The sequence below is a fragment of the Macrosteles quadrilineatus genome, unplaced genomic scaffold (genome assembly GCF_028750875.1).
Source record: "Macrosteles quadrilineatus isolate MER2022 unplaced genomic scaffold, UCM_ALF_1.0 Scaffold_8__2_contigs__length_117827958, whole genome shotgun sequence".
Lineage (NCBI taxonomy): Eukaryota > Metazoa > Arthropoda > Insecta > Hemiptera > Cicadellidae > Macrosteles > Macrosteles quadrilineatus.
In genome coordinates, this window is record NW_026542601.1 from 4,315,824 (window position 1) to 4,328,675 (window position 12,852).

The window sequence follows — 12,852 nt, forward strand, 5'->3', positions numbered from 1 at the left end:
ATTAACTTTCATTAAATGAAAAAAGTAAATATAAAAAATAGTATAAAAGTAAAAATAAAATACAAATGTTGCATGTTAATATTTCTAGGAGTATACAGAAAATTGTAAAAGTATAAAATTCCTGTATAATAATTAATTGACAATCTTAAAGACTTTTTACACGTAACTTAATCAGAAAAATCTCACTTTTAAGAAACATATAGATGTAGGTTTAGGAAATCTGTCCCAAACATTAATAATGTATTGGCTTTGAACTATTGGTAATAAAGGTAACGTATATCAATTCAATTTCTACTTTTAAAAATGTTTTTTACCATCCTTGAGTTACATAAGTAATCTTATCGGTTATATAAGACAACATTGACTTATTACAATATAACATACAGTATTGCATGATAAAAATAACATATGTTTCTTAGCTCTCAAACTATTATATCTCCAGTATATATTTTCTACTCAAATCCTTCCCTTATATTAACTATTTCAGTTTTATCTTATGGAAATATACTTAAAATACCGAAAATAACTGGTAGTTTCAGTATTCGGAGTAAATATCAAAGGAACTCACTTTGGTCCTTTCTTCTCAGAAGGCACAACATCGATAAGGACGTTCAACCTTGCTTCTAAGGGCGGAGAACCCTTATCAATAGCTCTTATGATGAGGTGGAAACTTGTTAGGCGATAAGTATCTAGAGCCTTATTCAGTCGCAGATATCCCGTTTCTGAATTCACTTTGAAAGTTTCATTCTTGTTACCTGAACAAAAGATTACAGTAAAAGATGGTTCTTCGTTATTTTTGTTAAAAGAATATAATAGCTTTGTAAAAACAATATTTGTAAAATTGTTGATTTGTTAAAAATATTTGTATAATTATCAATAAAAAATAATTAAAAAAATGATAATTTAAAAAAAATAATAATATAATGATAGTTAAGTAATTTAAAAATAATTTAATAATAAAATATAGTATAAATGATGTAAAAATAATTTTAATAATTTTAAAATAAATTTAGTAATTAAAATATAGTTTTAATACTTTAAAAGTAATTTTAATACTTAAAAAATCATTTTAACGATTTAAAAATAGTATTTATAGTTAAAAAATAATTTTAATGATAAAAAATAGTATTTATAGTTAAAAAATAATTTTAATGATAAAAAATAGTTTTTATAATTTAATATTTTTTATAATTTTAAAATCGTAAAACAATTTTAAAAATAATTTCAATATTAATTTGAGTAATTTAATGCCGTTCTATGTTTTTTTTTTAGTTTAAAGGAGCATACTATATCCATTACTATAATACGAACCAATATGAATTGTGTTATTATATTTTAAAATATTAAATTTTTCCGTCTGTACATTCTTATTAACACATTTATTAGTTACATTTATTAGTTACCGTGTTATTAATAATCAATACAAACTATGTTTAAAGATAAATATAATTTGCTTTCTCTTCGCTCAATATTAATTCTCTTTTCATATTTGACTTGTGGCTTATGACGTTGTAAAAGTACATTATGACGGAACTATATTTTATTACTGACTCATTATTTTCTTTACATAAGTTGATTAATAAATAGTAGTCTTTAAGGCATGTTTTCAATTTTTAACTGTAAAACGGTGTAAGTCTTGTTTCTATGCACAGATATACTGCCTACATGGAAATAAGTTTAGGTTATTTTTCCAATAATATATTGTTTGTAAAATAGTTTATAATTAACATTTTAAAAAGGGTGGGACTAGTTTAGTACACAACCAATGTATAAAAAGTACAGTAACACTAATTTTTTGATTTGGCTGAGTAAATAATAATGAAATGTACAGCCATACAATTTTTGTTACAAAATGGAATTTACTTATATTGAAAATAAGGATTTCATTTCAATAATTACCTGATACGATGGAGTACTTGATTTCCCCATTTTCCCCGACATCTAGATCTGCTGCTACTAAAGTTTCCACAACATCTCCAATTTCCAAATCTTCAGACACTCTCAAAGTCATTGATTCAGTAGCAAACCGAGGAGGATTATCGTTTACATCAACTACGTCGATCAAGACACGAGCGTATCCATGTTTCTGATTCTCAACCCCATCAGAGACCTGTATTGTTAGTAAGTGGGATGATGCTGTCTCCCTGAAACAAATTCATAGCAACATATTAGTTTTTAATATTACTTATATTTATTAATAAAAATACAATTTACTGTTTAAAAATTCAGTTTGTTTTTGTTTTTTAAAGGTGTCTTATAAAAAAGAAAAGTTATTGCTAATTTTTACATGATTAATGCATTTTATACAACTGAAAAAACAACTATGATAAAGATTCACAAAGTGAAATTGTATTTCACTAAAGTATATGGGCAACGAAGGTTTATATAGATTGTTCTTTAGATTGAGGTAAGACAATAAATAGAACACAATACTCTCTGTGTTAGGCTGTAATGTTTGTTTTTCTACATTTATTTTATGATCTGAAAATACTTATAAGACCCTAGATATTTACATTTCCTAATTAGACATAAAACACTTTTAATATTCATTCAAAACCACATACAACATAAAACATTACAAAGTGAAATCTACAAACGAGATTGTTGATTTTGAGTTCATAAGCCTCGAGAGATATGTATTCTGCATGTGATCGCCAACACTGATAGAAGTTTCAGCCGTAAAACAGAGTTTAAACGATTTTATGTCACGTATTCCATTCGGTTTAAGTCACGTTAAGGTTCGTGACCAGCAAGATTCTTTGTTGGGTGTTTTCCAGGCAATAAACTTCCCTTACATCATCCCTTTTACACTGACAACCGTTTGTAGACTTTGATTTGCCCAAGGGAGGAAAGGAAAAGATATCTTCTTCTAAATTGTTAGAATCCAAAATTTAAAGTTTGTTTTTATTTTTTCACTTGATACTGTTTATTTCAAGCAGTTGGGTGAAAATGGTGGTAAAAAATGCAAATTTAATTATAGAGCCATGAATAGGGGATGTTTTTGATGTTATAGATCTATTCTTTTTCATTAAATTTAACACAGATTTGAGAAATATATGTAATATATATATATATATATATATATATATATATATATGTATTCTTTGTAACCACCTGAGATATATGTAATTTTTATACATTAAAAGACATTAAGAACATAAAAGCGTATATTATTAAACGTTGAAAATTTGGCCCGATTTATATAAATTGTCCGTTCAATTTTATCATTGTCCATACATTTAGTTTGACAGTACAATGATTTTTCTTTTTTGAAAACTTTGTCGTACGTAAGATAAACTATATTTGTTTATTAAAGTAACAAAAAAACAGTTAAAACCTATAAAAGGGGTTTAAAATAAAAAAAACCTAATCTAACCTAACCTAAGCAATAGGTAGATTTTACTTTTAGCTAACGAAAACTGTTTTAGCCTCCCATTAGATACCATTTTAAGTTTATAAATCACACAAGGTACCTGACAGAATTGTTGTACTTGCAAGTTTTCAACAGTAATTTGTTAACGGTGGATTTTCAATTTATTTTACAAGTTACCAGTAATGGTAAAGAGTAAAACCATGTTTACCTGTCTAAATATCCAGTAAGAATCAAGTCCCCAGTGATGCGATCCAGAGTGAACATATCGGATCCTGGATGTCTGTTATGGAGGGAGAAGTGAAAGGAGGAGTTGACGTCACTGTCTTGGGCTTGAAATGTTGTCAAGATGGAATCCTCCGGAGTGTCTTCACTTACGTTTAGCAAGTAATGAGATTGGGAAAACTTCGGATTGTACTCGTTCACGTCCAAAATTTGTATTTCCATCTGAAATATATTTAAAGTTATAACACTAAGTCCTTAAAATAAAAATAATCTACTTAACAAATATTTTGTACACGTCATGAACACATGAATGTACACATAAATGCACATGCCTTGAATTTTTTCAGAGGAAAAATTATTTTTAACGTCTGATAATTCTCTACATGAAAATAGTTATACATATTTTGGATAGGAAATTTAGTTGTTTAATTCATATGGCGTAAATAAAACAACAACCAATGCAATACTTCACCGTATTTTTCGTTATTTCATTGGCTCATTACACTTCTAAACGGTTAGGACACAACTATTAGCATCCTCACTGTAAACAAATTGTTATATCTATCTACTATTACAAAATTGAGGAGTTGTCTGTCGGTCTGATGGGCGGCTGTAACAACTAAAATACTAAACCGATACAGTATAATAAGTACAGCATAATACGGCCAAAAGTAAGCACAAAAATGGTCCACATATCTAGGAATAATTTATTCACTTCCTTGATTTTCTCCGTAGATATCCAAAGTTTTGAGAAGAGGTTTTAAATAGTTAATTTTAATAACTGGTCTCCATGAAAACATGAGAAAACTCACAGGTTTGCCTATTCGTTGACAATTCAATGTATACAATCAAAACTACCAAATGTTTATTTCACAATTCCAGACAGCTGATCCAAAGACATTATATGTTTCTTTCACAACTACGAGGTAGGATTATTTAATCTAAATCTTGATCATCGATTATTTATTCTTAATCAATGCAATTACTATGAACCTGATTTATCTTACTCTTACGAAACACGGGTACATTAGCTAGTTGCAAATAAAACAATGTATCTTACAAAGAGTACCTCGCATACAAAATTATAATTCATAATTATAATTATAAATTATTATAATTTGACGAATTCAATTTACAGTTTACTTTATAATCGTTAACATTTAAGCTATATTTTAACCGTAAATAAAAAGATTCACATACGAATGTCAATTGTATTTGTGAAAAATTGTGTACTTATTATTTTAATTTTTTTGTTTATTACCAGTTACAAGTAAAATGAAAGGAATATTATATAGATTATCCGAACTGTGCAATGACAGCCGAAACGCCAATTCCCATCGACCAACAATTAACATGGCTCTGTTTACTTCCCACTGGGAGCAGTTTGGGACAAACATCACATTGGAATTGTCTCTGTGTAAAGACAAATATGCAACGATATTTTTGTTTATAGTAGTGGGTCTATTTCCTTTTATAAATATTTTCACATTGAAGTCGACAACTAACCAATTTGTAACGCCTGAAAAATATTTTCTGGTAAATTATGTGAATGAACTAAATAATGTAGATAAAATAAATATTTTTACTGACCATATTTTTCACACATATTACGGAGATTGCAAAATGAAATCACGAGGGAAAATTAAAAAAAGTTTCTACATTGAAAAACTACAATCATCTGTTATGTCATATCTGTAAATGTAGAAAAACTGAAATCATAATAGTGTTTGAGAGATTGTTACAGAAATTAATTATAATAATAAAGTTTTAATTTGCCTATAATTATAATTAAACATTTGCTATTATTATTATATTTTTTTCATATTGTCCTGATAACTGTACAATTTTCTGTTCGGTTAGTCTGCATGATTTTGCAGCTTTAGATTGATTTAATAATCTTGTTATGCCTTATGGTACTTTTTCACTTTAATCGTACATAATGTTTTGTTTAAACATTATTGTGATTTGAGTCATGTTGATATGAAAAATGATTATAAGGTATATAATTAAGAGATATTTAGAGCAATGAGGTTTCTAAAGATGTAGAGGGGGTAACCTACAGACAGACTGGGGGTTGTGAGTCAAGAAACACCTAAATGAAAATTTTTTAACATTCTTTACTTTGTAATCTAACACTAATTACATACCTGAGTATTCCATATATTGGTCCCATTCAAGGCAGCTATGTTCAGCGCCATTGATTGCATAGTTTCACAGTTCAGTTTCCCAACCAACAATAACCTATCCCTCACCAGTGCAAAGTTATTAGCTCCATCTCCTCCTGAAAATGAATAACCATTAATTAAAACATGTTACTTCGGTATATTAAAAAATTAATTGTGCTTGAATTAATTAAAACTACCATGCGTAGTAGTTTACTTTCAGTAATGTTTATTAAAAACTTAATTGCACTTGAGACTTGAATTTAATCTGAATTGATCAAATGTACACCTTTTTAGTGAAATTTCTTCAATACAAAGAAATTAATTTTTTTACATAGACTATATTTTTTACTATACAGGGTGACAAAAAAGTCTGGAAGCGGTTTAATATCTTTTTAACTAAATTCGTTAGAAAATTAAAACCTTTCACATCAACTTACATGTATGAAAACTACTTTTTGCAATCATTGCCATTATTTGACCTCCCCCAGGGGACGGCCCACGAGGAGTAGGTACATAATCTTTAATGTAAGCATAGGTTGATATGTACATCATTTTAAAGGTCTGGTCGAGTGGAGTTCATTGCCGGAAACAGCGTCAAAAAAGGTTCATCCGTTACAAAATGGCGGCAGTTCAATTTTCTTGCGAATATACCTGCAGAGGCCTTAGTATTGGTAAATACTCATAGTCAACATTAGCAGGGAAATCTGAAACCGGGTTAAATTTATTTTGAAGATTGAATACTATTAGTCTATGAGCTAGTTGACTTTAAAATACAGTTTAAGTTCTCAAACTAATGTTTATTACGAGTATTTGCCCATACTAAGGCCTGTGCAGGTATATTTCACAAGAACTTTGGACAGCTGCCATTTTGTAACGGATGAACCTTTTTTGACGCGGTTTCCGGCAATGAACTCCACTCGACCAGACCTTTAAAATGATGTGCATATCAACCTATGCTTACATTAAAGATTATGTACCTACTCCTCGTGGGCCGTCCCCTGGGGGAGGTCAAATAATGGCAATGATTGCAAAAAGTAGTTTTTATACATGTAAGTTGATGTGAAAGGTTTGAATTTTCTAACGAATTTAGTTAAAAAGATATTAAACCGTTTCCAGACTTTTTTGTCACCCTGTATTGTGTACCTATAGTTTGCAGAAATTACGTACTACATTAAGTGAGGTATCATGTAGCTATTGATCATTCGTATTATTCAACCCTTGTTATTCTCAAAGTGTTTTTGTAATATAAATTTAATGAGAACTTTTTTAGATATTGGCTTTGTAGTTTATACAGTTAATGTAATATTGAAATAGTTCCATGTGTAATAAAAATTTATGTTTTTTCAGTTATTAATGATGTTTATACCAACATGTAGTCATTAAGCTATGAAACTGAATTGATAAAAGGAATTCTGAGGGAGTTCACAATTGAAGTGGAAAACCATCTTAAATGTTCACTCACCCGTGATTAAGTATGCAGTCGGACCTTTATTGGATGCTGAGGAGTTAAATTGCATTACTACTTCTCCAGGTCTTAAACTTTCTTGAACTTTAACCATCACTTTATTGACTTGTTTAGCTTTGCTAAGTGGCGAGGCACTCTCAGGAATGTAAACTGTGACTTTCGTTATTGAACTTCTCCTCGGAACTCCATTATCACTGGCTTTGACCTATAACCAAATTCCAATAAAACTTGTTAATAGAACCTCTATCATTGTAATAAATTATGTTAACTGCATTGCATGCAGTTTTATATTTTTACTATGATCGAAAATGCTAAAAGTATGGTAATATTAAAGATGGTAATTTTCTTTCAACTTTATTTATTATAAAATAGCAAAGGAAATCAGTAAAACGAGGAGATAATTATGTTAAACATTCTTATACCAAATCTCCAAAGTTTCAGCAAAGAAAATACCGGCTCTATCCACATTCATAGCACGTGTGATTGTTAAAATGTTCTAGTTTGTACGTCAGTAGGATTTTCAAAGAGGGTTCCCTATATAAATCATATTAAGTACAATCTGAGATATAAGTCAATAAACTGCCAACCCAATCATAAAAGGCTGTTCAAGTTAGATCCCAACAGATTAAAAGTACATTAAACTTTTAAGGTAGAACCCAAGTTAAAATTAATCATAGCTAAAACAACACACGGTTTTTGTCAACTTACCTGACACTCGTATTCAGCACCAGCCTTTAGAGTTGTAAAAGGGAATATTGCACCGGTTTCGGAATTTATGGTAAATGGAGAGTCCATAGAAATACTGTAAACGACTTTTCCTTTGCTCCCCTCGTCTTTGTCCAGTGCCACCACCTACAACTCAAAAAAAGAGTCTGTGTCATAGTATAAACAACTTTTAAAATGCTATTGTAATTTTGAATAGATTATTAATCGAAGTGAAATTTAATATAACTATCATATCTGTAAACGTAATAAATACTAAAGTATAAATAACTAATGACAAATGCTATTTATTAAGTATACTAGTTGAATACTTAATTCGGAACCATTCTGTTATTTTAAAAGTTTGAAAATAAATATAAACAATTTTTTTACTATATTAAGCATGTAAGTACATCTGTAAAAAGTCAGCGTCAGACCTTACTTGGAATAAAGGAAGGATCTCCATCTCCGGCAATATACTGAACGCCCTCCAACTGTCATATTCATATGTTACAGCTTGCAGCGCCTTTTGGACTTGGCTCTGGAATATAAACTGTATGTCAAACTGGTGCATTATATTTGGTCTTCCCTAATACATAAAGTACTGCGAAATTAAAAATGGTTGGGGTTTAACATCAGATAGACTACTACAAGATTATACAAACGTAATGTCGATATTTATGTTATGCTTTAAAAATAGTTTTAAAGCTATTTCAAACATTCTAGATAAAAATAGATTTTTTTAAAACATAATAATGTAAAACCTAACGTTCTGTTAAATGCGTATGATATGCAAGTTATCATATATACCCTTATGAAGACTATGGGTTATTTTTAGACTATTTAGACTAACGAAAATTTTAGCTATTCTTCTTTGATACTAAATAATGAGTTTGCAAATTGAATTCACTAAGCAATTTCTATTAATTAAAGACAGAGTTGAAAGGTCCTAACTGTAGCATTATATTCTACTAATAAAGACCTTTAATTTGATGGGCATATCAACCTATGCTTAAATTAAACATTTTTATCCGTCTCCTAGCGGACCATCCCCTTGAAGAGGTAGCCTAGTGTATAACTAAATCATGTAAAAATTATGTTAATGCCCAGTAACTATGTACCAATTCTTAAAGCTCTATCTTTATTACTTTTTGAAAATTTTAAATTATTTCCGGGACTTTTCCAAGTCAATAGTGAAAATTGCCATTTTAGTGCTCGAGAAAAATGCTTAAGAGAGAAACGTACATTTTTCTAGTGCAGCAATTATTTGCGTCTACGAATTAAGCTTGCACATCTCATTGAAGCCAATATTAAATTATCGTCTAACATTTATATATGCAGTTGTCACTTACAGATGGGAATATCTGAAGACTGTAGAGAGGTTCAATTACATAATGGTCTTGCGTGAACTGAGGAGCGTGGTCATTCACATCCAACACTGTTATAAGAACATCAGTTTCACTCGTGAGACTTGGGGTACCTCTGTCTGACACTACAACCTAAGGAAATCAAAAGAAATTAAAATGTAGTTTGTGCAGCTATAAATACAGAACTAAAAACACATATTCTCACACTTATACACTCAAACACACACAAACACCTTCCCTAACCAAACTTCTTAGTTCTAATGTTTTTTATTTCATTATAAGTTTTATTGTTAAAGGTTTGTATGAGGAAAAATATTGGCAACTTCAATTAATTATCTTTAATTAATGCTTGCAGCTAAAGTTGTGAATAATTTTTCCTAGACATAATGGAGCATATACAAATTTAAGCATAATAAAGTAATGGTTTTAAATTAGATTATTAGTTCTGTACTTACCTTTAACACGTATTCTCTAACATCTTCATGATCAAGCAGTCTGGTAGTGGAAATAAGTCCTACAAATATATAATAGGTTAATCTTAGATACCCTTACTTCTCGGTTAGAAACTTACCCAAAGATTTGTAAAATACAAGTCTTTACGATGATTTGGTATTAACATGTCCCTCATAAAACACACCCACCAACATGAAAATCTGTTAAGTATCTTTGAACAAAAAGTATGCAAAAAATAAAACTATCTTTGAGAATAAAAAAAAAACTTGCCTGTTTGAGAGTCAACGGTGAACGGGAGAGCTATCGACGATGGGGACAAACTGTAAGATATGTTGGTAGCCTTTCGGATGTCCCCAGTATGTATGTTGGTACCACTGACATCATCGTCCACAGCTGACAGGTAACCAACAACGGTCAGAGAAGGAAGGTTTTCTTCCACTGTAAAGGTATAGAACGGCTCGACCGTGAGTGGTAACCGATCGTTCTCATCGAGTACTGATATGTACACCTGAAAATCGTGTTTTTGGATCAATGAAGGATAAAGTAATACGGAATACCAAATTTGCTGTCAAAATGTAAATCAATTCAGAATAATATTTGATATTTTGCAGCTAAAAGCTAAACTAATGAGATTGACAGGCAACGTCCGGGAATTTAGTGAGTCGGTGGCTCAGTTGGAAGCGTCACGGACTTCGGACCCAAGGCAAGGCAGCGATGTCGTGGGTTCGGATTCTGGTCACTGTCACTAAAATTTATCAGTACAGTTCACCTTTTTACTGTACCGACTCACCCCTTGCTTTGCTGGACACGTTCCACGCACAGATCTGTAGTCTATGTGGACGGGCAAATGCAAAAGAGGCCGCCAACCTCTTAAAAAAATTGCAAAATCTAACAATTGGTGTTTCTACAAGGTGCTGTGATACATAACTATCCGATTTGCTTATTTCCATCGAAATTTGTATGCATTATAAAATAAATATGACACTGACTCCCAAACACACATGTACATTCGATTGGAACAGAATATTCATTACCCTTCAGACTAACCTTCCATTTTTATAACTATTTTTTCATACTTCAAATTACGTCCATACTCCACACGATAAAAATATATCTAATAATTTAGTAGCATAAAATTATCAGTGTTTTCAAAATTACAATGATACATACCCAAACTTATTTATACATTAATTCATTCCACCACCTCAACACCTCATGAAAAAAAAACTTGTTATCTCTTTCTTGTAAGCTATTAAGAAATAATGAAATTTAAAACACTAAATCACTTAGTGATTAAACTCATAGTCCACAAGCTCCATTGCAGTTAAAGTAAATATCACTTTGGTATAAGTTATTAGTATTCCACAAATACCTGGGTTTTGGTAGAGAGGGGAACGAGTCCGCAATCCTTTGCAACAACCGTCAGCCAATAATGATCTGCACGTTCAGCATCTAATATTGCTGACGTGTAGATTTGACCTGGGAAACATTTAATTAAGATTAGTGTCAAGTAAACAGTGTTATTAACACAGAGTAAATTTGAATAAATTGGTTATAGTAAAGGAATACCTGTTCTGTTATTACAAGCCGATAAAATAATAGAAGTGTGTTTTGAAATAGATTCTTACTTCATTTTGCTCACCTTTGTACTATATATTTGTCAATTATTTTTTTTACTTAAATTATATTAAATTTGTATTTGTATTTAGTATTTCACATTTATGTGTCGATGTCAATAATTTGGTATCAAATATTTTCAAGGAAATGTGTATGTTTTAAATACATGATATGTATAGGTCATAGTTATAACTATACTTGGTAAAATGATTCCAGTATCAAAGCAATAATTTATTAGGATATCTAAGAAATTATTAACTACGAGTGAATTGACTTCGTTTATTTTCAGAAGTTTTGACTTTCTTTCTTGATTATTCGGTCTTAGAAGTTCAATGTCAGGTGTTTCGCGTACTATAAAGTGGCATTTTATAAGGCTGTAAAGAGATTTTGATCTGAATGTGGTTTAGTCAAATTAGGTTAAGGATCCTGGCCTCGATCAAGTTCAGGAATCAATGGCCAATAACGTGATAGGCCAATATACAATATTAACGAATGGAAAATATAAAACAAAAACCGATTTTATTAATATATAATTTTAGTGTGGACAATTTTTTTTGTGTGTGTTGTAAGTTGTAAAACGTGTTTAATGCCTACCTAAAATGAGAGATGGGTATGATCAGGGAGTGGCAGGATATATACTTTAGACCTGGCAATGTCACATGAGAGTTAAACTGGATGCTACAGGTTGATATAGATTGCCCTCCAGAGGAAACATACATGGGTTCTATCTAGTTAGTTTATATGGTAATATAGTGTATGCTCTTTCGACCCTGTTTGTGCATTGCAAATAGCAGTTCAGTCTCTCATCCTACTATATTTGTATAGATATAAATGGATATTTTAAAGTTTTAAAATGGAAATGTTAAATTTTTACAATGGAAGTTTTAAAATCTTGAAAATTTCAAATTATAAGCACAATATGAAATATGTTTCATTGTAAATAGTTTCTGATCCCCAAAAGATAGTTTATCCCTTAATTTAACCAAACAATCTTCAGTATAGTCGTTTTAATAGGATAAATAAGTATGCAAAATGTTAATATAATGTTTATGTATAGAGTAAACACGTTGTAACAAGAATTCAACAGATTTTTTCAATAAAACTTCCCGTTTACAGGGAATTTTTTTTTTTACTAGGCAGTGAAAAATAACATTTATCAGGTTTATATTAGTCCACTGCTTGCATCCTGTAGGTGCACATTTCTATCATTCTTTTAAATTGAAATGGATGTTTTAACAATAGTTTACTAAAGTTATCGTCACGAATATTTCAGATAAATTAACTTAAAAGGAAAATCTTTGTAGATTATGGAACCAACTTTAGCTTGGGAGAAATTGTTGAATTCACACTATAAGAGGGAAACTAAAGAGGAGCTAAAATATCTGAGTAATGTTTTATAAGAATTTCAGATTCCTCGTTTCCGTTTCAAGATGTTGAAGTTTATGATGTTTTACAAAATATTACTAAATAAAAAAACATGACTTTTAC

General features: G+C 30.2%; 1 protein-coding gene across 1 annotated transcript in view; it reads right to left on the bottom strand.

Annotated features, from left to right (window-relative positions):
- LOC128999504 (fat-like cadherin-related tumor suppressor homolog) overlaps window positions 1–12,852 on the bottom strand; it is a 70,770-nt gene that overhangs the window by 45,438 nt on the left and 12,480 nt on the right. The window contains exons 4-13 of the mRNA XM_054426069.1: window positions 11,120–11,226; window positions 10,018–10,255; window positions 9,750–9,808; window positions 9,280–9,426; window positions 7,934–8,077; window positions 7,223–7,430; window positions 5,743–5,876; window positions 3,582–3,817; window positions 1,900–2,144; window positions 569–755 (exon numbers count right to left, since the gene is read on the bottom strand). Coding sequence (XP_054282044.1) covers window positions 569–755; window positions 1,900–2,144; window positions 3,582–3,817; window positions 5,743–5,876; window positions 7,223–7,430; window positions 7,934–8,077; window positions 9,280–9,426; window positions 9,750–9,808; window positions 10,018–10,255; window positions 11,120–11,226 — 1,705 coding nt within the window. The remainder of the gene's footprint in view (window positions 1–568; window positions 756–1,899; window positions 2,145–3,581; window positions 3,818–5,742; window positions 5,877–7,222; window positions 7,431–7,933; window positions 8,078–9,279; window positions 9,427–9,749; window positions 9,809–10,017; window positions 10,256–11,119; window positions 11,227–12,852) is intronic.